This window comes from Melospiza melodia, chromosome 31 (assembly GCF_035770615.1).
Source record: "Melospiza melodia melodia isolate bMelMel2 chromosome 31, bMelMel2.pri, whole genome shotgun sequence".
NCBI classification, from domain to species: Eukaryota; Metazoa; Chordata; class Aves; order Passeriformes; family Passerellidae; genus Melospiza; species Melospiza melodia.
Window position 1 is genome coordinate 1,708,558 of NC_086224.1, and position 27,689 is coordinate 1,736,246.

Consider the following 27,689-nt stretch of genomic DNA (forward strand, 5'->3'; position numbering starts at 1 on the left):
CAGAGCACCTTAAACACCCCCAGGACACCCCAAACATCCCCCCAGGGAATCTCAAACACCCCAAGCACACCCCAGGGCACCCCAAACACTCCAGAGAACCCCAAACATCCCCCAGGGCACCCCAAACACCTCTCAGGGAACCCCAAAACACCCCCAGAGCACCTTAAACACCCCCAGGACACCCCAAATACCCCCCAGGGAACTCCCAAACATCCCCCAGTGCACCCCCAACACCCCAAATTCCAGACTCATCACACGACACAGGGACACCGAGCACCCACCTCCATCACTTTATTGTGGGGGGGACCCGCAGAACAGAACCTCTGTCCCCCCAAAACCCCTCAGGGTGTGGCAGAGACCCCCAGAATTTGGGCATTTCTGTCCCCCAGAATTTGGGGATTCCCTCCTGTGGCCGCTCCATCCCCACGGAGGACAGGAGGGTCTGGATGGGGTTTTTGGGGTTTCTGTGGCTGTACAATCAGCAGAGCTGGAGCTGCAGCTCCTCCTGGCACTGGAGAAGGACTCAAGGACCCCCAAGTCCCACGGTGAGGGTACCCCAGAATTTGGTGATTTCTGTCCCCCAGAATTTGGTGATTTCCCTCCCGTGGCTGCTCCATCGCCATGGAGAACAGGAGGGTCTGCAGCCCCATCTTGGGGTTTTTGGGGTTTCTGTGGCTGCAGAATCAGCAGAGCTGGAGCTGCAGCTCCTCCTGGCACTGGAGAAGGACTCAAGGACCCCTAAGTCCCACGGTGAGGGTCCCCCAGAATTTGGTGATTTCTGTCACCCAGAATTTGGTGATTTCCCTTCCGTGGCCGCTCCATCCCCACGGAGGACATGAAGGTCTGGATGGGGTTTTGGGGGTTTCTGTGACTGCAGAATCAGCAGAACTGGAGCTGCAGCTCCTCCTGGCACTGGAGCAGCTCTCCAGCCTCCCCAAATCCCATGCTGACACCCCAGGTGTCCCCCAGAATTTGGTGATTTCCCTCCCGTGGCCGCTCCATCCCCATGGAGAACAGGAGGGTCTGCAGCCCCATCCTGGGGTTTCTGTGACTGCAGGAATCAGCAGAGCAGCTCATCCTGGCACTGGAGAAGGACTCAAGGACCCCTAAGTCCCACGGTGAGGGTCCCCCAGAATTTGGTGATTTCTGTCCCCCAGAATTTGGGCATTTCTGTCACCCAGAATTTGGTGATTTCCCTCCCGTGGCCGCTCCATCCCCATGGAGAACAGGAGGGTCTGCAGCCCCATCCTGGGGTTTTTGGGGTTTCTGTGGCTGCAGAATCAGCAGAGCTGGAGCTGCAGCTCCTCCTGGCACTGGAGAAGGACTCAAGGACCCCTAAGTCCCACGGTGAGGGTCCCCCAGAATTTGGTGATTTCTGTCCCCCAGAATTTGGTGATTTCCCTCCCGTGGCCGCTCCATCCCCACGGAGGACAGGAAGGTCTGGATGGGGTTTTTGGGCTTTCTGTGGCTGCAGAATCAGCAGAACTGGAGCTGCAGCTCCTCCTGGCACTGCAGCAGCTCTCCAGCCCCCCCTAAATCCCATGCTGACACCCCAGGTGTCCCCCAGAATTTGGTGATTTCCCTCCCCTGGTTGCTCCATCCCCATGGAGAACAGGAGGGTCTGCAGCCCCATCCTGGGGTTTTTGGGGTTTCTGTGGCTGCAGAATCAGCAGAGCTGGAGCTGCAGCTCCTCCTGGAGGCTCTGCAGCCCCTCCAGGTCCCACGCTGAGGGTCCCACAGCAGGCTCAGCCCACAGCTCCTGGCTCCAGGCTCCCGTTGGCTCCTCGGGCTGGGCTGCTCGAGGCCGTTCCCTGTGGCTGCTGCTGCTGGGGCTGCAAGGGAAGGTGACACTGCTGGGACAGCACAGGGACACGGCAGGGGGTGCTGGGACACAGCCTGGGGCTGGCACTGTCACTCCCACACGAATTGGGAACTCCACAAGGTGGGAGCACCAACAGACCGGGAGGGTTTTTTTTTTTTTGCTCTGGGCTCTCGTTTGAAACCAACAGTTACGGAAAAACTGGGGGTCTTCAGTCAGAGCCTGGGGTGTGACACCCTCCCCACCCCAAAACGTGGCCTTCACACCATGACAGGACAGTGGGTGACATCACCTGTCCCTGTGGGGACACCCCAAAATAGCCCCAGGCTCCAGAAAGGATGAGAGGAACAAATTTCAGTCAATAAATTTCAATTATCTCAGTGAAAAGTAACTGCAAGGAAGAAAGGAGAACCCCAAAAGCTGGCTTTCACCCCAGGAACCATTAATCCACAGGATTAATGTGGATTAATTAATTAATCGACAGGACAGTGGGCGACATCACCTGTGGGGACACCTCAAAGAAGCCCCAGGCTCCAAACAGAACGAGAGGAATAAATTTCAGTTTTCTCAGTGAAAATTAAGACTCCAAAGAAGAAAGGAGAACCCCTGGGATGTGGCCCCAAAACCTGGGTTTCACACCATGACAGGACACTGGGTGACATCACCTGTCCCTGTGGGGACACCCCAAAATAGCCCCAGGCTCCAGAAAGGATGAGAGGAACAAATTTCAGTCAATAAATTTCAATTATCTCAGTGAAAAGTAAGTCCAAGGAAGAAAGGAGAACTCCAAAAGCTGGCTTTCACCCCAGGAACCATTAATCCACAGGATTAATGTGGATTAATTAATTAATTGACAGGACAGTGGGCGACATCACCTGTGGGGACACCCCAAAATAGCCCCAGGCTCCAGAAAGGATGAGAAGAACAAACTTCAGTCAATAAATTTCAGTTTTCCCAGTGAAAATTAAGACTCCAAAGAAGAAAGGGGAACCCCTGGGATGTGGCCGCAAAACTTGGCCTTCACACCATGACAGGACACTGGGTGACATCACCTGTCACTGTGGGGACACCCCAAAATAGCCCCAGAAAGGACGCCAGGAACAAATTTCAGTCAAAAAATTTCTGTTATCCCAGTGAGAATTAAGACTTCAAGGAAGAAAGGAGAACCCCAAAACCTGGCTATCACCCCAGGAACCATTAATCCACAGGATTAATGTGGATTAATTAATTAATCGACAGGACAGTGGGCGACATCACCTGTGGGGACACCTCAAAGAAGCCCAGGCTCCAAACCTGAATGAGAGGAATAAATTTCAGTTTTCCCAGTGAAAATTAAGACTCCAAGGAAGAAAGGGGAACCCCTGGGCTGGGAAACAACTCCCCTAAAAACCCTCAACTGGGATTCAGAGGTTCCAAGAGCATCCCAGACATCCCCATTGTCCCAGACATGCCCAGGACAAGGGTGGCACCCACAGCCTGGCACTCCTAATGCCACCCAGACCATGGGCACACCCAGCTGCTGTGTGGGAGGAAGAGAAAAACTCATCCAATATGGGATCAAGGATCAAGGATCTCCCAGCTCAGGGATGAACCCTAAATATGGGATCAAGGATCCACCATTATGGGAGCACCCCCAAATATGGGATAAAGGATCCCCCAATATGGGATCACCCCCAAATATGGGATAAAGGATTCCCCAATATGGGATCAAGGATCCCCAATATGAGATCAAGGATTCCCCAGTATGGGATCACCCCCAAATATGGGATAAAGGATTCCCCAATATGGGATCAAGGATCCCCCAGTATCGGATCACCCCCAAATATGGGATCAAGGATTCACCAATATGGGATCAAGGATTTCTGAATATGAGATAAAGGACCCCCAATATGGGATCAAGGATCCCCCAGTAGGGGATCACCCCCGAATATGGGATCAAGGATTCCTCAAATATGAAATCAAGGACTCCCCAGCTCAGGGATGACCCCTAATATGGGATTAAGGATCCACCATTATGGGATCACCCCCAAATATGGGATAAAGGATTCCCCAATATGGGATCAAGGATCCCCAATATGGGATCAAGGACCCCCAATATGGGATCACGGATTCCCCAGCTTGGGGATAACCTCCAAATATGGGATTAAGGATTCCCCAATGGGATCAAGGATTTCTGAATATGAGATAAAGGACCCCCAATATGGGATCAAGGATCCCCCAGTAGGGGATCAAGGACTCCTCAATATGGGATCAAGGACACCCAATATGGGATCAAGGAGCTCCCAGTATGGGATCACCCCAAATATGGGATCAAGGATCCCCCAGCTCAGGGATCAAGAATCCCCCAAATATGGGATCAAGGATTCCCCAATATGGGATCAAGAATCCCCCAGTATGGGATCACCCCCAAATATGGGATTAAGGACTCCCCAATATGGGATCCAGGATCCCCCAGTTTGGGGATAACCCTCAAATATGGGATTAAGGATTCCCCAATGGGATCAAGGATTTCTCAATATGAGATAAAGGACCCCCAATATGGGATCAAGGATCCCCCAGTAGGGGATCAAGAATTCCCCAATATGGGATCACCCCCGAATATGGGATTAAGGATTCACCAATATGGGATCAAGGACACCCAATATGGGATCAAGGAGCTCCCAGTATGGGATCACCCCAAATATGGGATCAAGGATTCCTCAAATATGAAATCAAGCATCCCCCAGCTCAGGGATCACCCTCAAATATGGGATTAAGGATCCACCATTATGGGATCACCCTCAAATATGGGATTAAGGATTCCTCAATATGGGATCAAGGATCTCTCAGCTCAGGGATGACCCCAAATATGGGATCAAGGATTCCCCAATATGGGATCAAGGATTCCCCAATATGGGATCAAGGATCCCCCAATATGGGATCAAGGACCCCCCAGCTCAGGGATTTGTGGGAGCTGCTGGGTTTGTGTGAGCTCTTGGGGTTATCAGAGTTCCTGGGTCTTTGGCAACTCTGGCTTTGTGGGAATTGCTGGATTTGTGGGAACTCCTGGGTCTGCAGGAGCTCCTGAGTTTTTGGGACCTATTGGGTCTTGAGAAGCTTTCAGATTTCTTAGGAAATTTTGGATTTTTGAGAGCCCCTTGTTGCTGTTTTTGGGTTTTTTTTTCCCCTGGAGTTCTCCTACTCCCCCAGCCCTGTGCAGGGAGCTGGAAGCCGCTTTTATTTCTCTCTAACCACCACAGACCTCAAAATAAAGCCAGGAGAAATCCCATAAAACAGCCAGAGAAGCTGCTGTGGGCAGCTGGTGCTCCTGGGAGGGCGGGAAGGGTTGGGTTTGTGAGAGCTCCTGAGTTTTTGGGGCCTCTTGGGTCTTGAGGAGCTTTCAGATTTCTGTGGAAATTCTGGATTTTTGAGAGCCCCTTGTTGTTGTTTTTGGTGTTTTTTTCTCCCTGGAGTTCTACTCCTCCAGCCCTGTGCAGGGAGCTGGAAACTGCTTTTGTTTCTCTCTAACCACCACAGACCTCAAAATAAAGCCAGGAGAAATCCCATAAAACAGCCAGAGAAGCTGCTGTGGGCAGCTGGTGCTCCTGGGAGGGAGGGAAGAGTTGGGTTTGTGAGAGCTCCTGAGTTTTTGGGGCCTCTTGGGTCTTGAGGAGCTTTCAGATTTCTTAGGAAATTCTGGATTTTTTTTTCCCTTTATAACCACCACAGCCCTGTCAGTCCATACCTGGGCAGGCCCCTGGGCTGCAGGGATGAGCGGGGAGCAGGAGCTGCCCCTGTCAGGCTCCTCCAGGGCCAGGATGTCGATGGGAGCCTCAGCCATGTCCCTCAGGGCTGGATCCAGGCTCACAGAAGGGTCGAAGAGCAGAGGGGAAGGTGGGCACTGCATCCCATCACCCACCACGTCCAGGTCCTGCCAGGGAAAAGAGAGATTATCAGGGCTGAGGAGGGTGTGGAGCAGCAGGGAAGGGAGGAGGAAGGCAGGGAGGAGGAGGAGGAGGAGTGGGCACCATGCCAGGGGGGCCCTGGACACCTCAGGAACCTCCTCCTCCTCCTCCTGCAATGCCACGATCCCGGCTGGCACTGCTGAGGACAAGGTGTGGCACACACCAGCTGGAGGCCAGCGTGATTTTACTGTCCCCAAGGTGTCCCTCCAGCACCTGGAATGGCTTTGGCAGGGTCCAATCACACCTTTCTAGGGACCCCCAGAGCCACCCCTGCTCTCCAGGGTGTCACACACACATTCCTGGGGACACTGGGGACACCCCCACGCTCTCCAGGATGTCACACACCCTTCTGGGGACCCCCAGAGCAACTCAGGATGTCACACACACTCCTGGGGACCCCCAGAGCAATCCAGGATGTCACACACACTCCTGGGGACCCCCAGAGCAATCCAGGATGTCACACACACATTCCTGGGGACCCCCAAAGCAATCCAGGATGTCACACACCCTTCTGGGGACCCCCAGAGCAACCCAGGATGTCACACACCCTTCTGGGGACCCCCAGAGCAATCCAGGATGTCACACACACTCCTGGGGACACCTGGAACATCCCCATCCTCTCCTGGGATGTCACACACACATTCCAGAGGACCCCCACACCAGTCCCTGCTCTCCAGGGTGTCACACACATTCCTGGGGACCCCCAGAGCAATCCAGGATGTCACACACCCTTCTGGGGACCCCCAGAGCAGTCCAGGATGTCACACACACTCCTGGGGACCCCCAGAGCAGTCCAGGGTGTCACACACAGATCTGGGGACCCCCAGAGCAACCCAGGATGTCACACACCCTTCTGGGGACCCCCAGAGCAACCCAGGGTGTCACACACACTCCTGGGGACCCCTGGAACAGGAGAGGCTGGGATTTGGAAGAGGCTGGGATTCAGGAGAAGCTGGGATTTGGGAGAGGCTGGGATTTGGGAGAGGCTGAAATTCAGGAGGAGCTGGGTGGGATTCAGGAGCTGGGAATTGGCAGAAGCTGGGATTCAGGAGAAGCTGGGATTCAGGAGGAGCTGGGATTCAGGAGAATTCAGGAGAAGCTGGGATTCAGGAGAATTCAGGAGAGGCTGGGATTCAGGAGAATTCAGGAGAGGCTGGGATTTGTGAGAGGCTGGGATTCAGGAGGAGCTGGGATTCAGGAGAATTCAGGAGAGGCTGGGATTCAAGAGAATTCAGGAGAGGCTGGGATTCAGGAGAGGCTGGGATTTGTGAGAGGCTGGGATTCAGGAGAGGCTGGGATTTGTGAGAGGCTGGGATTCAGGAGAGGCTGGGATTCAAGAGAATTCAGGAGAGGCTGGGATTCAAGAGAGGCTGGGATTTGGGAGGAACTGGGATTCAGCACAGACTGGGATTCAGCAAAGACTGGGATTTGGGAGAAGCTGGGATTTGGAAAGGCTGGGATTTGGGACAGACTGGGATTCAGGAGGAGCTGGGATTCAAGAGAGGCTGGGATTTGGGAGGAACTGGGATTCAGCACAGGCTGGGATTTGTGAGAGGCTGGGATTTGGGACAGACTGGGATTCAGGAGGAGCTGGGATTTGTGAGAGGCTGGGATTCAGGAGGAGCTGGGATTCAGCAGAATCTGGGATCTGTTTTGGCTCCAGAGGGGCTGTGACACACAGGGTGACATTCCTGGTGACATTCCCGTGCCTCAGGAGTGGCACCTCCCCAGCCTGCTGAGACACAACACAGACACCCCCAGCAGCTCCCGTGGATCTGCAGCACTCCAGAGAGAGCTCAGAAGCCTCCCAAGGGACAGCATGAGGGAAACCAGCCCTGCTCTTCCTTCCTAACCCAAAATTTCACCTCCTGTTTGCACAGAAAGGGGCTGGGATCTGATCTGAGCCTGACCCTGCTTGTTCTCCTGGCTCCTGGGGCTGGAATCTCTCCTCCATCACCAGAGATCCAAGGTTTGCCTCCAAGAGCAGAGCTCAGCAGCCCCCAAAAACTGAGGGGACCCTGACAGGAGCAGCTCCCCTGGATCCTGCTGCTCTGCTTTGGCCTCCAAGCACTCCTGAGGCTCTGAGCTCTGTTGCTTTAAATGCACCATGATGCCACAATAATCTGGGGATTAAAATCTTCCTGTTTTCCTCGTGCCGGAGAAAATGGGGGTGGGGGATAAAAAAAAAAATCCTCTTTTTAAGGCATTTAAATGAGCACAGCCATTCCAAAGGAGCAGCCACCAAGCCTGGAATAGCTCCCAAACCTTTCCCATTCCTGCTTTTTCAGACTAAAGGATGGATTTAGAATGTAAAGATCATCCATGGACAGGGACATGGACACCTTCCACTATCCCAGGTGGCTCCAAGCCCTGTCCAACCTCATCCTGGACACTTTCAGGGATCCAGGGGCAGCCACAGCTGCTCTGGAAAATCAATTCCAGGGCCTCCCTAGGGAGATTCTTCACAGGGAGAAATTTGTTCAAAATATCCCATCTAACCCTGCCTCTGGCAGTGGGAAACCATTCCCCTTAATGCTGGCACTCCATCCTTTGTCCCCAAATCCTTCTCCAGCTCTCTGCAGGCACAAGGGGCTCCAAGGTGTCCCTGGATCCTTCTCCTCTCCAGGCTGGACATCCCCAGCCTGATCCCAGAGCTGTTCCAGCCTCACTCCAGCAGCTCCTCCTGTGCTCAGAACCTCAGAATGCAGCACCCCAGGTGGGATCCTCAGGTGGAAGAGGAGGAAAAGGTTGGAAGAAAAGGTTGGAAGAAGTGAATGGGGGTTGGAAAAGAGGAAGAAAAGGATGGGGATCAGAGGAGGAGAAAGAGAAATGGAAGAGCAGGAAGGGATGGGAAGAAAAGAAGAGAAATGGAAGGGGAGGAAGGGATGGGAAGAAAAAGTTGGAAAAAGCTCCTCTCCCATCCCAGGTGGGATTCTCAGGTGGAAGAGGAGGAAAAGGTTGGAAGAAAAGGTTGGAAGAAGTGAATGGGGGTTGGAAAAGAGGAAGGGGTGGGAAGAAAAGGATGGGGAGCAGAAAAGGAGGAAGAGAAATGGAAGAAGAGGAAGGGATGGGAAGAAAAGATAGGAAGTGAATGGGGGGTTGAAAAAGAGGAAGGGATGGAAAGATAAGGAGAAAGAGAAATGGAAGAGGAGGAAAAGGTTGGAAGAAAAGGTTGGAAGAAGTGAATGGGGGTTGGAAAAGAGGAAGAAAAGGATGGGGATCAGAGGAGGAGAAAGAGAAATGGAAGAGCAGGAAGGGATGGGAAGAAAAGGAGAAAGAGAAATGGAAGAGCAGGAAGGGATGGGAAGAAAAGGTCGGAAAAAGCTCCTCTCCCATCCCAGGTGGGATCTCAGGTGGAAGAGGAGGAAGGGATGGGAGGAAAAAGTTGGAAGAAGTGAATGGGGGTTCAAAAAGAGGAAGGGCTTGGAAGAAAAGGATGGGGATCAGAGGAGGAGAAAGAGAAATGGAAGAAGAAAGGGTTGGAAGAAAAGGTTGGAAGAAAAGGTTGGAAGAAGTGAATGGGGGCTGAAAAGGTGGAAGAAAAGGATGGGGATCAGAAAAGGAGAAAGAGGAATGGAAGAGGAGGAAAGGGTTGGGAAGAAAAGGTTGGAAGAAGTGAATAGGGGTTGAAAAACAGGAAGAAGAGGATGGGGATCAGAAGAGAAAGAGAAATGGAAGAAGAAAGGGTTGGAAGAAAAGGTTGGAAGAAGTGAATGGGGGTTGAAAAAGAGGAAGGGGTGGGAAGAAAAGGAGAAAGAGAAATGGAAGAGGACGAAGGGATGGGAAGAAAAGGACAGGGGTCAGAAAAGGAGGAAGATTAATGGAAGAGGAGGAAGGGATGGGAAGCAAAGGTTGCAAGAACCTCCTCTCCCACTCCAGCTGTGCCACTTACATCACTGAACTCCAGGGGCAGGCTCTCGGTGGGCTGCAGCTCGGCTGCACTCAGGTACAGCTCCGAGGGCGCTGCCCCCAGCTCCTGGGGCACTGCCAGCCCCTGCTCGGGCACGTACATCTGGGGGGGCAGCCGCAGGTGCAGCGGGCAGCAGGGCTCCTCCGACAGGCTGACGGGCACGGGCTTGTTGCAGGGAACCTCCTCAGAGCCCTGGCAAGGCTTGAAAAGGCTCTGGTTGGTGTCCTGGCAGATATCTGGGGAGAGGAGGTCAAGGAAAGCAGCAGAGGTACAGGCAGAGAGTGATCCCATATTGGGGTGATCCAATATTGGGGAATCCCTAATTCCATATTGGGGTGGTCCCATATTGGGGAATCCCCAATTCCATATTGGGGTGATCCAATATTGGGGTGATCTAATATTGGGGAATCCCTAATTCCATGTTGGGGTGGTCCAATATTGGAGAATCCCTAATCTCATATTGGGGTGGTCCCATATTGGGGAATCCCTAATTCCATACTGGGGTGATCCAATATTGGAGAATCCCTAATTCCTTATCAGGGGTCATCCCTGAGCTGGGGGGACCCTTGATCCCATATAGGGAATTCTTAATTCCATATTGGGGTGATCCAATATTGGGGAATCCCTAAATCCATATTGGGGTGATCCAATATTGGGGAATCCCTAATCTCATATTGGGGTGATCCAATATTGGGGAATCCCTAATCTCATATTGGGGTGATCCAATATTGGGGTGATCCAATATTGGGGAATCCCTAATTCCATATTGGGGTGATCCAATATTGGGGTGATCCAACATTGGGGAATCCCTAATCTCATATTGGGGTGATCCAATATTGGGGAATCCCTAATTCCATATTGGGGTGATCCAATATTGGGGAATCCCTAATTCCATATTGGGGTGATCCCATATTGGGGAATCCCTAATCTCATATTGAGGTGATCCAATATTGGGGAATCCCTAATTCCATATTGGGGTGGTCCCATATTGGGGAATCCCTAATTCCATATTGGGGTGATCCAATATTGGGGAATCCCTAATTCCATATTGGGGTGATCCAATATTGGGGAATCCCTAATTCCATATCAGGGGTCATCCCTGAGCTGGGGGGATCCTTGATCCCATATAGGGAATTCTTAATCCCATATTGGGGTGGTCCAATATTGGGGAATCCCTAATCCCATATAAAGGGGTCATCCCTGAGCTGGGGGGATCCTTCGTCCTATATTTGGGGTTAGCCCTGAGCTGGGGAATCCTTGATCCCATATTTGAGGTCATCCCATACTGGGGGTCATCCCTAAACGGGAATTTTTTGATCCCATTTTGGAGGCCATCCCATATTGGGAAATCCTTGATCCCATATTGGAGCTCATCCCTGAGCTGGGGGATCCTTGATTCCATACTGGGAAATCCTTAATCCCATATTTGGGGGTGATCCCTGAGCTGGGGGATCCTTGATACCTTATTGGAGGTAATCACAAATTTGGAAATCCTTGATCCCATATTTGGGGTCATCCTAGAGCTGGAGAATTTTTGATCCCATATTGGGGGTGACCCCATAATTGGAAATCTTTGATCCCATATTTGGGAGTCATCCCATATTGGGAAATCCTTGATCCCATATTGGGGGTGATTCCATAATTGGGAATCCTTGAGATCCCATATTTGGGAGTGATTCCATAATTGGGAATCCTTGAGATCCCATATTTGGGAGTGATTCCATCATTGGGAATCCTTGATCCCATATTTGGGGGTCATCCCTGAGCTGGGGGATCCTTGATCCCATCTTGGGGGTGATCCCATATTGGGGAATCATTGATTTCATATTGGGGAATCCTTGATCCCATATTTAGGGTCATCCCTGAGCTGGGGAATTTTTGATCCCATACTGGGGGACCCAGAGGGATAAATGCTCCCAAATCCCCCACAAATGTTGCTTAACCCACCCCAATTTCTCCCAGACCAGGAATGCAGAGGTTAAAACTGCACCCCAATGCCCAAGGATGTGGGTGACATAATTTCCATGATGGAAATCTGGGACAACAGCCATAATCCCCTCTCTGTGGGGGCTGGGAGATGTGGCTGGATCCCATAAACCACTCAGAGATTCTCAGCTGGATGGCACAAAGGCTCAGGATTAACTTTTGTTTGCAGACATCCCTGGGAAATGATCCCATATTGGGGAGTCCTTGATCCCATATTTGGGAGTGATTCCATAATTGGGAATCCTTGATCCCCTATTTGGGAGTGATTCCATAATTGGGAATCCTTGAGATCCCATATTTGGGAGTGATTCCATAATTGGGAATCCTTGATCCCATATTTGGGAGTGATTCCATAATTGGGAATCCTTGAGATCCAATATTTGGGAGTGATTCCATAATTGGGAATCCTTGAGATCCCATATTTGGGAGTGATTCCATATTGGGGAATCACTGATTTCATATTGGGGAATCCTTGATCCCATATTGGGGAGTCCTTGATCCCATATTTGGGGTCATCCCTGAGCTGGGGGGATCCTTGATCCCATATTTGGGAGTGATTCCATAATTGAGAATCCTTGATCCCATATTTGGGAGTGATTCCATAATTGGGAATCCTTGAGATCCCATATTTGGGAGCGATTCCATAATTGGGAATCCTTGAGATCCAATATTTGGGAGTGATTCCATAATTGGGAATCCTTGAGATCCCATATTTGGGAGTGATTCCATAATTGGGAATTCTTGATCCCATATTTAGGGTCATCCCTGAGCTGGGGAATTTTTGATCCCATACTGGGGGACCCAGAGGGATAAATGCTCCCAAATCCCCCACAAATGTTGCTTAACCCACCCCAATTTATCCCAGACCAGGAATGCAGAGGTTAAAACTGCACCCCAATGCTCAGGGATGTGGGTGACATCATTTCCATGATGGAAATCTGGGACAACAGCCATAATCCCCTCTCTGTGGGGGCTGGGAGATGTGGCTGGATCCCATAAACCACTCAGAGATTCTCAGCTGGATGGCACAAAGGCTCAGGATTAACTTTTGTTTGCAGACATCCCTGGGAAAGGAGCAGCTCCAGCCCCACGGGCAGGGAGATCCCAGCACACACAATGCCTCTCCCACAGCCAGCATTTTGGTTATGTTATTTCTATTTTCTCACTGCATTTTCCTTCCCAGTGGAAAAGCTGTTCCTGCCAGAGGTGTAAATGGGATTTCCTGCCTTTAATCCCAGACAGAAACTCCTCTTCAATTGCATCACACTTGCAGAGCCATCCAGAGGCAAAGGAGCTCCAGATCAAAGCCATCACCTCCCAACCCTTTCCTCCTCTTCCCACACCCACCCTCTTCTTCCTCTTCCAAGCCCTATTCTGATCCCATCCTCCTCTTCTGACTCCACTCCTCTTCCTCCTCTTTTAATCTTTCTCTTCTTCCCACCCCTTCCTCTTTTTGAACCCCCATTCACTTCTTCCAATCTTCTCTTCCCATCCCTTCCTCTTTTTCCATCCTTTTCTCCTCTTCTGATCCCCATCCTTTTCTTCCCAACCCTTTCCTCCTCTTCCATTTCTCTTTCTCCTCTTCTGATCCCCATCCTTTTCTTCCAATCCCTTCCTCTTTTTTTTTCAATCCCCATCCACTTCTTCCAACCTTTTCTTCCCATCCTTTCATTTCTTTTTCTCATTTTCTGATCCCCACCCTTATCTTCCAACCTTTTCCTTCTCTTCCATCCCTTTCTCCCCTTCTGACCCTCATCCTTTTATTCCAACCCCTTCCTCCTCCTCCCACACCTTTCTCCTCTTCCATCCCCTTCCAACCAGAATCATCCCAACTGCAATTTCCTCACACACACACACCAGTGTGGGAGGAGGGGAAAAAAATCCCCCAAACTCACAAAAAATGGAGAAAAGACACCAAATTTAAGGCAGTTTCTTAAAGCTGGCTGGGTTTGAGATTCACCCCTCCCTCCTCTCCTCCCTACTTCAAGGATTTCTCAGGAATTCATTTCCTGGCAGGCTGTGGGGGAGCCAGAATTTGGGCTGGCAGCAAAATCAGAGCCCAGCCCAAGAGAAAAGGACCTGGGACACCCAAGGGAAGCTGTGGTGAGGGAACAGGGAGTGGGAAAATCAGATTTTCATCTCCAGCACTGCCTTTACTGGTAGCCAAAAGCACAGACCGCCAAGAGGACAAAAATCCCAAGCTCCATCTGGAACCTCCCAGCTTTCCCCCATCCCTTTAGTGCCCTGTCACAAACAATCCAGCTCCTGGAAGCAAAGAGAGCTCCAGAAAAGCCACAGATGTTATCAGATGTTATCAGCTGCCCCAGGAAAAGCTTGTTTGTGTCACTGAGAGTCAGACCCAGCTCTTTCCTCCCTCCCAGGAGCACCAGCTGCCCACAGCAGCTTCTCTGGCTGTTTTAGGGGATTTCTCCTGGCTTTATTTTGAGGTCTGTGGTGGTTAGAGAGAAACAAAAGCAGTTTCCAGCTCCCTGCACAGGGCTGGGGGAGTAAAACTCCAGGGGCAAAAAACCCCAAAAACAACAACAAGGGGCTCTCAAAAATCCAGAATTTCCACAGAAATCTGAAAGCTCCTCAAGACCCAAGAGGTCCCAAAAACTCAGGAGCTCCTGCAGACCCAGGAGTTCCCACAAATCCAGCAATTCCCACAAACCCAGAGTTGCCAAAGACCCAGGAACTCTGATAACCCCAAGAGCTCACACAAACCCAGCAGCTCCCACAAATCCCTGAGCTGGGGGATCCTTGATCCCATATTGGGGGTCCTTGATCCCATATTGGGGGGTCCTTGATCCCATATTGGGGGTCCCTGATCCCATATTTGGGGAATCCTTGATCCCATATTTGGGGTGATCCCTGAGCTGGGAGATCCTTGATCCCATATTGGGGCTCTGCTCCCAAGGAACAGGACAAGAGGGAAGAGCCTCAATCTTTGTCAGGGGAGGTTCAGGAATTTCTGAATTCATCAGGAGGATTTCTGAGCTCATCAAGGATTTCTGAGCTCATCAGGGATTTCTGAATCCATAAGGAATTTCTGAATTCATCAGGAGGAGTTTCTGAATTCATCAGGAGGAATTTCTGAGTTCAGGGATTTCTGAATCATCAGGGATTTCTGAATTCAGGGATTTCTGAATTCATTAGGGATTTCTGAATTCATCAGGAATTTCTGAATTCATCAGGAGGAATTTCTGAGCTCATTAGGGATTTCTGAATTCATTAGGGATTTCTGAATTCATCAGGAGGAGTTTCTGAATTCATCAGGAGGAGTTTCTGAATTCATCAGGAATTTCTGAGCTCACCAGGGATTTCTGAATTCAGGGATTTCTGAATTCAGGGATTTCTGAATTCATCAGGGATTTCTGAATTCACCAGGGATTTCTGAATTCATCAGGAGGATTTCTGAATTTATCAGGAGAATTTCTGAATTCATTAGGGATTTCTGAGCTCATCAGGAATTTCTGAATTCATCAGGAGGAATTTCTGAATTCATCAGGGATTTCTGAATTCATCAGGGGAATTTCTGAATTCATCAGGAGGAATTTCTAAGCTCATTAGGGATTTCTGAGCTCATTAGGGATCTCTGAGCTCATTAGGGATCTCTGAGCTCATCAGGAGGAGTTTTTCCATAGAAAACAAGCTCAGACATTGTTTCTCCCACACGAACTGGCTGATCCATGGCATGGGAGCACCAACAGACAGGGGAGACAGAATTCTGAATTTATCACGGATTTCTGAATTCATCAGGAGGAATTTCTGAATTCATCAGGAGGATTTCTGAGCTCATTAGGGATTTCTGAATTCATCATGGATCTCTGAATTCATCAGAAGGAATTTCTGAATTCACCAGGGATTTCTGAATTCATCAGGGATTTCTGAATTCATCAGGGGAATTTCTGAATTCATCAGGAGGAATTTCTAAGCTCATTAGGGATTTCTGAGCTCATTAGGGATCTCTGAGCTCATTAGGGATCTCTGAATTCATCAGGAGGAGTTTTTCCATAGAAAACAAGCTCAGACATTGTTTCTCCCACACGAACTGGCTGATCCATGGCATGGGAGCACCAACAGACAGGGGAGACAGAATTCTGAATTTATCACGGATTTCTGAATTCATCAGGAGGAATTTCTGAATTCATCAGGAGGATTTCTGAGCTCATTAGGGATTTCTGAATTCATCATGGATCTCTGAATTCATCAGGAGGAATTTCTAAGCTCATTAGAGATTTCTGAGCTCATTAGGGATTTCTGAGCTCATTAGGGATCTCTGAATTCATCAGGAGGAGTTTTTCCATAGAAAACAAGCTCAGACATTGTTTCTCCCACACGAATTGGCTGATCCATGGCAGGGGAGCACCAACAGACTGGGAGACATTTCCTCTGGGCTCCTGCTTGAAACCAACGGCTACAGCAAACCGAGGGCCTTGATTCAGGGCCAGGGAGGGAGAAAAGAGGCACAACCAGGGGGAAAACTGCTGGAAAACACTCAGGGAGAGGCTGGGATCAAAGGATACGTGTGAGGCAGTGCCTGGTCAGTGGCAGGGAGGGGTTGGAGCATCTGACATCGTCCACAAAGGCCAAGCAGCGCTGGCTGGAGCGGGTGGTGTGAGCCTGGAATCGTGCAATGGTTTGGGTTGGGAGAGATCCTAAAGCTCATGTTCCCACAGCAAGGACATTTTGCACTGTCCCACGCTGGTTTAAGTCATATCCGAGCTGGTCTTGAGCATCTGAGGGATGGGGCAGCCAGAGCTGGTCTGGGAAACGCATTGCAGGGCCTCGCCACCCTCACAGGGAGGGATTTGTTCCCAATATCCCATCTAAACCTCTCATGTTGTAGTTTAAAACCATTTCCTCTTGTCCTGTCACTGGATGTCTATTTAAAACTCCCACTCCTTTTTTTTTAAGCCTCTTTTAGGCACTGGAATGGACTCACTCAGAGCCAGGAGCTTCCAAAAACCTGAGAGCCTTGACAAACAAACCCAGGAGCTTCCACAAGCTGCGAGCTCCTAAAAATCCTCAAACCTCCCAACACCCTGAGCCCTCTTTTCTCCAGGATGAGCTCCCTCGTCTCCTCAGGAGTTTTCCAGACCTTTCTTGGCCTCCAGTCTCTTTTCCTTCTCTGGATTTGACCCCCAATGTCTGTCTTGCTGTGAGGAGCCCAAAACTGAGCCCAGCATTCAAGGTGTGGAACCAAGAGCTCCCACACACCTGAGGGCTCTCGCGGACACAGGAGCTACCACAGATGCAGAAGCTCCCACAAATCTCAACAACCCCAGGAGCTTCTCCAAATCCAGGACCACCCTTAACAACCCCAGGTGCTTCTCCAAACCCAACAGCTCCTGCAACAACCCCAGGATCTCCCACAACAACCCCAGGAGCTCCTACAACAACCCCAGGAGCTCCTACAACAACCCCAAAACTTCTCCAAACCCAAGAGCTCCTACAACAACCAGAGGAGCTTCTCCAAACCCAGGATGGTGGCAGCTAGAGCTGTCCTTGCAGGAAGGACAGGAGGTCCCACAGATCCAGAAGGTCCTACAAACTCAGGAGCTCCCACAACATCCCCAGGAGCTCTCACAACATCCCCAGGAGCTTCTACAAACCCAGAAGCTCCTACAAACCCAAGAGCTCCCACAACAACCCCAGGAGGTCCTACAAACCCAACAGCTCCTACTACAACCCCAGGTGCTCCTACAACAACCCCAGGTGCTCCTACAAACCCAAGAGCTCCTACAACAACCCCAGGAGCTCCTACAACAACCCCAAAAGCTTCTCCAAACCCGAGAGCTCCCACAACATCCCCAGGAGCTCCTACAAACCCAGAAGCTCCTACAACAACCCCAAAAGCTTCTCCAAACCCAAGAGCTCCCACAACATCCCCAGGAGCTCCTACAAACCCAAGAGCTCCCACAACAACCCCAGGAGCTCCTACAAACCCAGGAGCTCCCACAGCAACTCCAAAAAGCTTCTCCAAACCCAGCAGGGCAGCACCCTGGCAGGAAGGACGTTACGTGGGGCAATCTGCCAGGGCCTGGGGTCACTGCCAGGGTGACAGGAGGACACGGAGCCCCCTGCAGGGTGTCCCCACGGACCTGCTGGGCCGCGCCGTCGGTGGCCAGGACGCGGCGCTCGCGGAGCTGCCGGTGCAGCAGAGCCTCCACCCCGTAGCGCTGCCGGTAGCGCCGCAGGCACTTGAGCCTCTTCAGGTTCTCCCTCTCCTTGGCCATCAGCCCCTCTGGGCCTGTCAGGAGGCTGCTGCCTGCAGGAATAAAGGAAGAGTCACGAATCTGCCTGGAGTATTGTATCCAGTTCTGGGCCCCTCACTTTAGGAGGGACGTCGAGTTACTTGAGCGTGTCCAGAGGAGGGCAACGAGGCTGGTGAGGGGCTTGGAGCACAAGACATACAAAGAGCAACTGAGGGAGCTGGGGTTGTTTATCCTGGAGAAAAGGAGACTCAGGGGCGACCTCATTGCTCTCTACAACTTCCTGAAGGGTGCCTGTGGTGAGCTGGGGTTGGTCTCTCCTGAAGGGTGCCTGTGGTGAGCTGGGGGTCGGCCTCTTTCTCCGGGCGACAACGGATAGAACAAGAGGACACAGTCTCAAGCTGCGTCAAGCGAGATGTAAGTTAGAATTAAGTAGGAAATATTTCACAGAAAGAGTGGTCAGATACTAGAATCATTTACCCAGTGAGGTGGTGGAGTCATCATCCCTTGAAGAATTCAAAAAAAGACTGGATGTGGCACTTGCTGCCATGATCTAGTTGAACAGTTAGAACATGGGCTGGACTTGATGATCTTATAGGTCTCTTCCAGCCTTGAACTTCTGTGTGATTCTGTGATTTTTGGGGTTTGAGGGCTCCATCCCTCAACCCACCAGCTTTGGGTGACGCCTGGCGGTGCAGGTCCCATCTCAAAATTTATCCTGACCTCTGCTGAACACCAGGAACCCACAGGGTATTTTTAGAAGCTCCTTTATAAAAATAATTCGAGCCGCTCCTGTGCACTGTGATTTCAGCAGAACAAAAAACTTGTCCAATTCCAGGTCACTCCTGGGTGAGTTCTGGAAGCTTCCTGCCAGCATTCCTGGTGTAATTACAGGATCTGTTTTTCTCTGCCTGCTTTGCTAAAAAGAGTTCTGCAAAACTGGTATGTACCAAACTCCTGGTTATTTTTACTCGAGCCTGAGCTGAATTATGGCGTTTTCCAGGATGAGCTATTAAAGGATGATGCTGGAAAAAAGAGTCCTTTGCTCTGCAATACTTGGGATCAGTTACACAACTGGGTTTTGCCTCTTTTGAACTGGGAATTCCTGCTTTCAAAAGTATGCTCTGCATAGAGAGAATGCCAGCAGAGGGAAAGCTGCTAAGGAGGGATAAACCAATACAGCAGCACTGGTGTTACTGGAACCAGCTCCTGTCCACACACCAAGGGCCTTATGGATGAATATTTTTTTGTTCGTCAAAGGAAAAAACAGGAAATCCCAGTACAAAATAAGCACTTTTGTCTCAGAATTAACATTATAGCTCATTTCCTGCCAACACTGCAAGCTCTGAAGAGCAAAGAAATGCACAAGCTTTGGAGCTGCAGTGATAGGGATCTCTGGGCACAGGACCAGCACAGAATCATGGAATCACTCAGGCTGGAAGAGCTCTCCAGGATCAGAGTCCAACCTGTGACTGATCCCCACCTTGCCAACCAGACCAGTGCACTGAGTGCAATGTCCAGCTGTGCACTGAACTCCTTCCTGGGCATTTCCAATGCCTGACCACCTTTTCCATACAGAAATCCTCTTGATGCCCATCCCAAACCTCCCCTGGCACAGTGTGAGGCCATTTCCTTTTGTCGCATTGTTCTGTGGGAGCAGATATATTACAATATATTATAGTATTATAGTATAGCATCCACTACATTATACTATACTATATATATAATATATATACATATACTATGATATTCTATAATATATACCATATACAGTATAGAATATCATAGTAAATGTATATTACATATAGTATATAGTATAAAATATTATATTATATACATATACCATATTATATACATATACTATTATATTTTATACTATATTGTGTATATATATACTATATATATTATATATAATATATATAGTATATGTACTATTTATACAGTGTATATAGTATATATAGTATTTATATATACTATAGATATACTATATATATTATACTATAATAGACTATACTATAAACTATAGAAGTATTATACGTATTCTATATTATAGTATATATATTATATATATGTACATATACGAAGATATTCTATACTATATATATTCTATATACTATATATATTGTACTATACTATAATTATATATGTATAGGGTTATACTATATATAGTATCCTATATATAGTGTACACTATATATAGTATCCCATATAATATTCTATACTATATATATTCTATATACAATTCTATACATACTATATATACACTATGCTATATATTCTATACTATATTACATTACTACATATTCTATACTATATATTCTATACTATATTACACTACATCTAAACAAAGGAGGAATGATGAGGAGGACTCAGGGAGTCACAGACTGAGATGGTCCCACCTGAGCCTCCTTTTCTCCAGGTTCAGCCCCTCCCCAGCTCTCCAGATCCTCCTCCTTGTGCTCCAGCCACTTCCCCATCTCTTCAACAAAACACCGAGTGTGGAACCCCCCCCGCCTTTATCCTGCTCTGAAATCAGCCTCTAGAAAGGCCCAACCCCTCCATTTTTAGCAGATTTCTGTGCCCACCCCCAGGCAGGAGGTCTGGGCTCACCGATGGCCTCGTGCTCTCCCTTCCTGCTGTGCAGGAACCGTCGTTTCTTCTCCTTCAGGAGGTGCTGGAGCCGCTTGAACTGGTCAATGTAGAGGGACTGGAGGCGGATCAGCTTCTCCCTCATGATCAGAGCCACCTCCTCGGCTGTGTACACACCAGCATGCCTGGAAAACCCAGGGAAATAGGGTCTGTTTGGGGGTTTCCTGGAGACTGATTCCCCCAAAGGGTGTGGGGGTTCCTCAGGGCTGATCCCTGAAGGGTCTGGGGATCCCAGGGGTTTTTTCTGCAGAAGAGTCTGAGGGTTCTTCATGGAAGAGTCTCCAAAGGGTGTGAGGGTCTTTTGGGGCTGATCCCTGAAGGGTCTGGGGATCCCAGGGTTTTTTTCTTCTGAAGAGTCTGGGGGTTCCTCAAGGATGAACCCCCAAAAGGTGTGAGGGTATCTTGGAGACTGATCCCTGAAAGGTCTGGGGATTCCACGGATTTTTTTCTGCTGAAAAGTTTGGGGTTTCCTCTGGGATGAGCCCCCAAAGAGTGTGGGGGTCCCTAAGGGCTGATCCCTGAAGGGTCTGGGGATTTAATGTTTTTTTTTCTGCTGAAGAGTCTGAGGGTCCTTCAGGGATGAAACCCCAAATGGTGTGGGGATCCCATGGGTTTTTTCTGGTGAAGAGTCTGGGTTCCAGGCTGAGCCCCCTCAAAATAAAAATCTAACTACTCCCCCAACCTACTTGAGGGGATCCTCCTGGTCGCTGTCAATGCTGTCAGCTTCACTGTCAGGGTCCCCACGCCACGTCTGCTCCACAGTGACAGGGTCCTGCTCACAGTCACTCCAGCTGTCCTCGTCTGCAAGACACAGCAGCAGAGTGACAGGACACTGTCCCACATACCAGCATGGCCAGGGACACCCTGGAGCTCAGCCCCATCCCAGCATGGCCAGGGACACCCTGGAGCTCAGCCCCATGGAGCTGAGCAGGCTCTGCCTCATGCCAAGAGGGAATTCTCCACCTCAAAACTCTGAGTGAGGGACATGGAGCAGGAAATTACAGAAAACATCACAGTTTGGAACAACCAGAACAACCAAAACACACTTGGAATGATGCTTCAGCCCTCTCACGAACCACAGAATTCCAGAACACTCTGGGAATGATCCTTCAGCCCTCCCAGGAACCAGGGAATTCCAGTCAGCACTGGGGGCTCTCTGGGATCAGTTATTGGGTTAAATGGGAAAATAATCTAGGTGTCAAAAGGGGATCAGTTCTTTGGGGTCAGTTATTGGATTAAAAGAGAAAATAATCCAGGTGCCAAAAGGGGATCAGTTCTTTGGGGTCAGTTATTGGATTAAAAGAGAAAATAATCCAGGTGCCAAAAGGGGATCAGTTCTTGAGTTAAAAGGGAAAATAATCCAGGTGCCAAAAGGGGATCAGTTCTTTGGAGTCAGTTATTGGGTTAAAAGTGAAAATAATCTAGGTGTCAGTTCTTAATTGGATAGTTTAGTGTTAAAAGACCTTGGAACAAGAGATCGTTGGCTGTTTTGTGCCTTGTGGCTGAACTCACAGTAGTGAGACTGTTTTTCTGATAAGAAATAAAAACCACCTGAGCTGGAACATGAATTACTGGTTTAAATTCCTTCAATCCAGACCCAGAAAAACCAACGAGTGGTTCCCCCACAGGATCTGTAAAAAACTAAAAGCTCAAATCTCAAGGCAAAGGAGCTCAGTGCTCACCCAGGATGCGGCTGGCCTCGCTGCGGCTGCTCTCGGCGCTCTGGCTGCCCAGCTCTGCCCGGGCATAGGAGCTCAGCTGGCACAGCAGGGTCTCACCCACGGGCCCGGGGTTGGATTTCTTCACCTGAGCCTGCAGTGCCAGCGCGTTGCGCCGGGCGTGCTCCGCGCAGAACGAGGTGCTGTGGGACAAAGCAGCGGAGGATTTTGTGGGGTAGTTTGGGTAGGAAGAAGCTAAAAGCTGTTTGAGCCTCCCCTCCTCCCCAGCCTGACCCTGCTTGCTCTCCCAGCTGCTGCTGCTGGAATCCCTCGTCCATCAGCAAACACTACAGCTGCAATGAGGAGGCCCCGATGAAGGAGGAATGATGAGGAATAATGGAGGAGGACTCCATCGATATCAGAAGGCTAATTAATTACTTTACTATACTATATTATAATATTCTAGTATAGGATACATTATATTATATTATATACTATACTATATGCTATATATACTATATATAATATATATACATATACTATAATATTCTATGCTATATACTATATACACTATATATAATGTATATGCATACATATACTATAATACTCTACACTATATATATTCTATATACTGTATATATTATACTATACTATAATTATACTACATATTATATATATAGGATTATACTATATATGTAGTATATACTATATATAGTATACTATAATATTCTATACTATATTGCATTACATCTAAACAAAAGAGGAATGATGAGGAGGACTCCACTGATATCAGAAGGCTAATTAATTAATTACTTTATTATACTATATTATAATATTATAGTATATTATATACTATATTATACTATAATACACTATACTATATATGCTATATATATTATATATAATATATATACATATGCTATAATATTCTATACTCTATACTATATATACACTATATATAATGTATATATACACACATATACTATAATACCCTATACTATATATATTCTATATACTATATATAGTACTATATACACTATATATACACTATATGTTATATTATATGATATTATATATTACATATTATATTATAAATATTATATTATATTATATTATATTATATTATATTATATTATATTATAGCTATAATACTCTATACTATATATATTCTATATACTATATATAGTACCATATACACTATACATACACTATATATATTACACTATATTATATTCTATATACTATACTATATTATACTATATATAATATATAGGGTTATACTATATATAATATAGTATACTATATATAGTATATTCTATACTATAATTTTACTATACATATATACATATATCCATAGTATACTATACATATTAATATTCTATACTATAATATTTTATAATATATTACATCACATCTAAACTGAATCTGCCAAGATCTCAACATTCTGAAACTCGTGACTGTCACCACACACGGCCCTCATAGGCCAAGGAAACAAAACACCATCACTTTGGGTAAACAATCTCCCTATTGCATTCATATTTGCACAAACACAGGCACAGCAAACGATAAGAATTCGGTTTCCTTCCTCTAAGGTTCAGAGAATGTCAATCCCAGAAATATTCTTGGGAAGAATTACTGTGCCTTGCTTTTCTCTGTGGAGAGAAATGTGGCCACAAAATGCCAAATCACAGTGCAGGTTTGCCTCCAAGAGCAGAGCTCAGCAGCCTCAGCAGCCCCCGAAGGACAAATCCCCAAATGGTGTGGAGATTCCATGGGTATTTTCTGCTGAGAAGTTTGGGGTTTCCTCAGGGATGAATCCCCTGAGGAGGGGACAACACTGAGGGGACCCTCACAGGAGCAGCTCCCCTGGATCCTGCTGCTCTGCTTTGGCCTCCAAGCACTCCTGAGGCTCTGAGCTCTGTTGCTTTAAATGCACCATGATGCCACAGTAATCTGGGGATTAAAATCTTCCTGTTTTCCTCGTGCCGGAGAAAATGGGGGGGGGGGATAAAAAAATCCTCTTTTTAAGGCATTTAAATGAGCACAGCCATTCCAAAGGAGCAGCCACCAAGCCTGGAATAGCTCCCAAACCTTTCCCATTCCTGCTTTTTCAGACTCCCAGGATGCTTTAGGAGGTAAAGATCATCCATGGACAGGGACATGGACACCTTCCACTGTCCCAGGTGGCTCCAAGCCCTGTCCAACCTGGCCCTGGACACTTTCAGGGATCCAGGGACAGCCCCAGCTTCTCTGGGAAATCCATTCCAGGGCCTCCCCACCCTCACAGGAAGAAATTTGTTCCAAATGTCCCACCTAGCCCTGCCCTCTGGCAGTGGGAAGCCATTCCGTCTTGTCCTGGCACTCCATCCCTTGAAAATAATCTCTCCATCTTTCCTGCAGCTCTTTAGTCATCTCTGAGCTTCTCTTCTCCAGAACAATTTAAATTCTCTCAGCCTTTCCTTCTAAGAGAGCTGCTCCACGCTCATCTCTGAACTCATTCCAACTGCTCCGTGTTTTTTCCCTGAGCTGGGGGGGTCAGGAAAAGCTTCCTGAGCTCTGGAGGCAGCTCTGGATGCAGGGTTTCACCTGAGCAGGGCAGAAGTGCAAGGAACAAGCTCTGGCACATGGAATCTCTCACAGGGAGCTGCAGATCCAGTCTGGGAATGCTGAGATGCCACCCACCACTGTGGGAACATCACCTCTGCCACCAGCAGCAGGGAGTAAAACCAGCTTTTGGTTAAAACCAGTGAGGTGAGGGAGTTTTTGAGCTCTTCTGCTTCCAAATGTTCTCACATTTTATGGCACAGGGACTAGGGTGGAGACATCCACTGCCCACATTCCAGTAAATCCCTGAAACAATGCTCCTGTCAGGAATCTGTGCTCTATCATGCATAACTGTTCCACCCCTTAAACATTTTAAAGGCCATAAGGGAAGCAGCAGCACAACCAAAGCTCCAGAGGGATCTGAGTGGCTGCTCTGGGGATTATCTGGGGATGTGCTGGGATGAGGGAGGGACTGCACACACAGATTCCAGTGCAGGGCCTGGAGCACTGCAGCCACCTTCTGCTGGCTCAGGGCACAGCCCACAGTCCCCAGATAACTCCATGGAGTCTTTCTCCAGCTTAAAAACATTTTGGGAAAAGGGAGATGCTTCTCAGAGGTAATCCAATGTAGCAGATGAAAGAGAAGAATTATGGAATATCCTGAAAGGGACACACAAGGATCACCAAGTCCAACTCCTGGGACATCCCAAAATGCCACCACGTTCCTGGGTGCATTATCCAAACACTCCTTGGGCTCTGGCAGGGCTGTGAATGTCACCACTACCCTCAGGAGCTGCTCAAGGACTCAACTGGGGGAAGATTCCCCAAAATCCAGCCTAAATCTCCCCTGACACAACTCCAGCCATTCCTTCAAAAGGGAAGGCAAAGAAAAAAAAAAACTCCCCCTGCCTGTTTTAATTCTACAGAGTCTGGGACTGGAAAAGCAGGAGGAAAAGCCACTCACCCATCCTTCTTCTCAGGTTTGGGAGCAGCATTGGGACAACGCTTCCCGTTCTTGGTGGACACGTAGCTGCACTGTTTGAAGGGAGCATTCCTGTCCTCGAGGATGTGCTTGATGCAGAATTCCTGCCCCTCCAGGCGGGGCTGCGAGCAGGGCCGGTGGCTGAAGGAGCAGGCCAGGGGCTCCTGAGGCCGCGGCACCGGGGTCAGGCGGCCCCGGCTGGTCGGTAACACGTGAATGCGGATCCTGTTCATGCTGCAGAGCAAGGGAAGGGAGGGCAATGAAACGCTGATACAATGAAAAGTAGCAGCGGGGAAGAATTTGAATCCAATCCGAGCCCTTCAGCAGAAGATGAGGCTGCTCCTGTGGAGGTAAAAAACTCCCAAAAATGCTGGAGGGAGCTTTGAGCCCCGCATGAATCTGGGGGGATCCTCCCAGTGAACCCCCAGTGCCTCTACCTCGATGTGTCCCGGTGATTTGTCCTGCTCCGCCGCCTGTGTCCCTGCACGGCTCCGTACCGGGGCATCCCCGCTGCCCACCCAGCCCCGAGCACGCTCTATCCCGGTCCTTTCTGGTGCTCACCCCGCTCTGTTCCCGGTCCTTTCTGGTGCTCACCCCGCTCTATTCCCGGTCCTTTCTGGTGCTCACCCCGCTCTATTCCCGGTCCTTTCTGGTGCTCACCCCGCTCTATTCCCGGTCCTTTCTGGTGCTCATCCCACTCTATTCCCGCCTCTGTACCGGTATCCCCCAGAGTGCATCCCGGTCTATCCTCGGGTGTATTTCGGTGCCAATCTGGATCTATCCCCGTGTCTAGTCCATCCAAGGCTCTCTCCCGCTGCCCATCCTGATCTACCACCGTCTCTATCCTGATCTATCCCGGTCCATCCCAGTCCCTCTCCCGGTGCCTGTCCCAGTCCATCCCAGTCTCTCTCCAGGTGCCCCTCCTGATATATCCCGGTCCATCCCAGTCTCTCTCCCGGTGCCCATCCCGGTATATCCCGGTCCATCCCAGTCTCTCTCCCGGTGCCTGTCCCGGTCCATCCCAGCCCCTCTCCCGGTGCCCCTCCTGATCTATCCCGGTCCATCCCAGTCTCTCTCCCGGTGCCCATCCCGGTATATCCCGGTCCATCCCAGTCTCTCTTCCGGTGCCCATCCCGGTCCATCCCAGTCTCTCTCCCGGTGCCCATCCCGGTCCATCCCAGCCCCTCTCCCGGTGCCCATCCCGGTATATCCCGGTCCATCCCAGTCTCTCTCCCGGTGCCTGTCCCGGTCCATTCCAGTCTCTCTCTCGGTGCCCATCCCGGTATATCCCGGTCCATCCCAGTCTCTCTCCCGGTGCCTGTCCCGGTCTGTCCCGGTGCTCTCCCGCCCGCGCACGTGCTCTGCCGCCCCGCTCCCGCGCATGCGCGCTCCCGCCGCCCAAGCGCCGCCATTTTGTCCGCGGGCGGCGGGCATAAGGGACACCCCTGAGGGGAGCCCAGGTAGCGCTACCGGAGCGGACAGCGAGAGGAAAGCCGCCCCCGGGACGGCGCAGGGCAGACGAGCCCTGGAGGAGAACTCAGGGGCCGCGCTGAGGGGCACACCGGGCCCCATTGTGAGCAGGAGGCGCCGCCGCCATCTTACCTCTCTGCTGCCGCGGCCTCCGTGCTGCCGCGCCGTGCGCCCGCCCCGCCTCCTCACTGGCCCGCCCGTCCACCAATCAGCGGCGAGCACGGGGGCGTTCTCGCGCGTGATTGGCTCAGCTCGCCGTCACTCACGCTGGGAGAGACCACGCCTTCCTAGGGTCACGTGGGGGCGGCGCGGCGGGAACGCGACACGTGGGGGCGGCGGGAGCGGGACAGGACCGGGGCGAATCCCGGGACAGGACCCAGGGGACAGCGGGGTCCCGGGCCAGGACTGGGGCGGGTCCCAGGGGAAGAGGGGGTCCCGGGACAGGGCTGGGGCGGGTCCCAGGGGAAGAGGGGGTCCCGGGCCAGGACACCGGGGCGGGGGTCCCGGGACAGG

At 49.8% G+C, this 27,689-nt stretch overlaps 1 protein-coding gene and 1 non-coding gene across 3 annotated transcripts; both read right to left on the reverse strand.

Moving 5' to 3' along the window:
- Positions 1 to 1,037: 1,037 nt before the first annotated feature.
- On the reverse strand, positions 1,038 to 27,352 carry KANSL2 (KAT8 regulatory NSL complex subunit 2). Of its 2 annotated transcripts, none has more exons than XM_063179413.1 (10): positions 27,309 to 27,352; positions 25,689 to 25,940; positions 22,205 to 22,383; positions 21,209 to 21,323; positions 20,484 to 20,647; positions 17,764 to 17,930; positions 16,186 to 16,282; positions 9,656 to 9,909; positions 5,544 to 5,729; positions 1,038 to 1,832 (listed from the first exon to the last, which is right to left on the reverse strand). In XM_063179413.1, exons 2-10 carry the CDS (start codon positions 25,937 to 25,939, stop codon positions 1,746 to 1,748), a joined length of 1,500 nt encoding a protein of 499 aa, XP_063035483.1. In that variant the 5' UTR covers position 25,940; positions 27,309 to 27,352; the 3' UTR covers positions 1,038 to 1,745. The 2 variants fall into 2 exon arrangements, with proteins under 2 accessions (XP_063035483.1, XP_063035484.1); XM_063179414.1 differs by lacking the exon at positions 27,309 to 27,352 and adding an exon at positions 27,177 to 27,194.
- On the reverse strand, positions 15,983 to 16,110 carry LOC134431401 (small nucleolar RNA SNORA2/SNORA34 family). Its single transcript, XR_010030970.1, has one exon. It is a non-coding gene; the product is annotated as a small nucleolar RNA SNORA2/SNORA34 family (small nucleolar RNA).
- Positions 27,353 to 27,689: the final 337 nt, after the last annotated feature.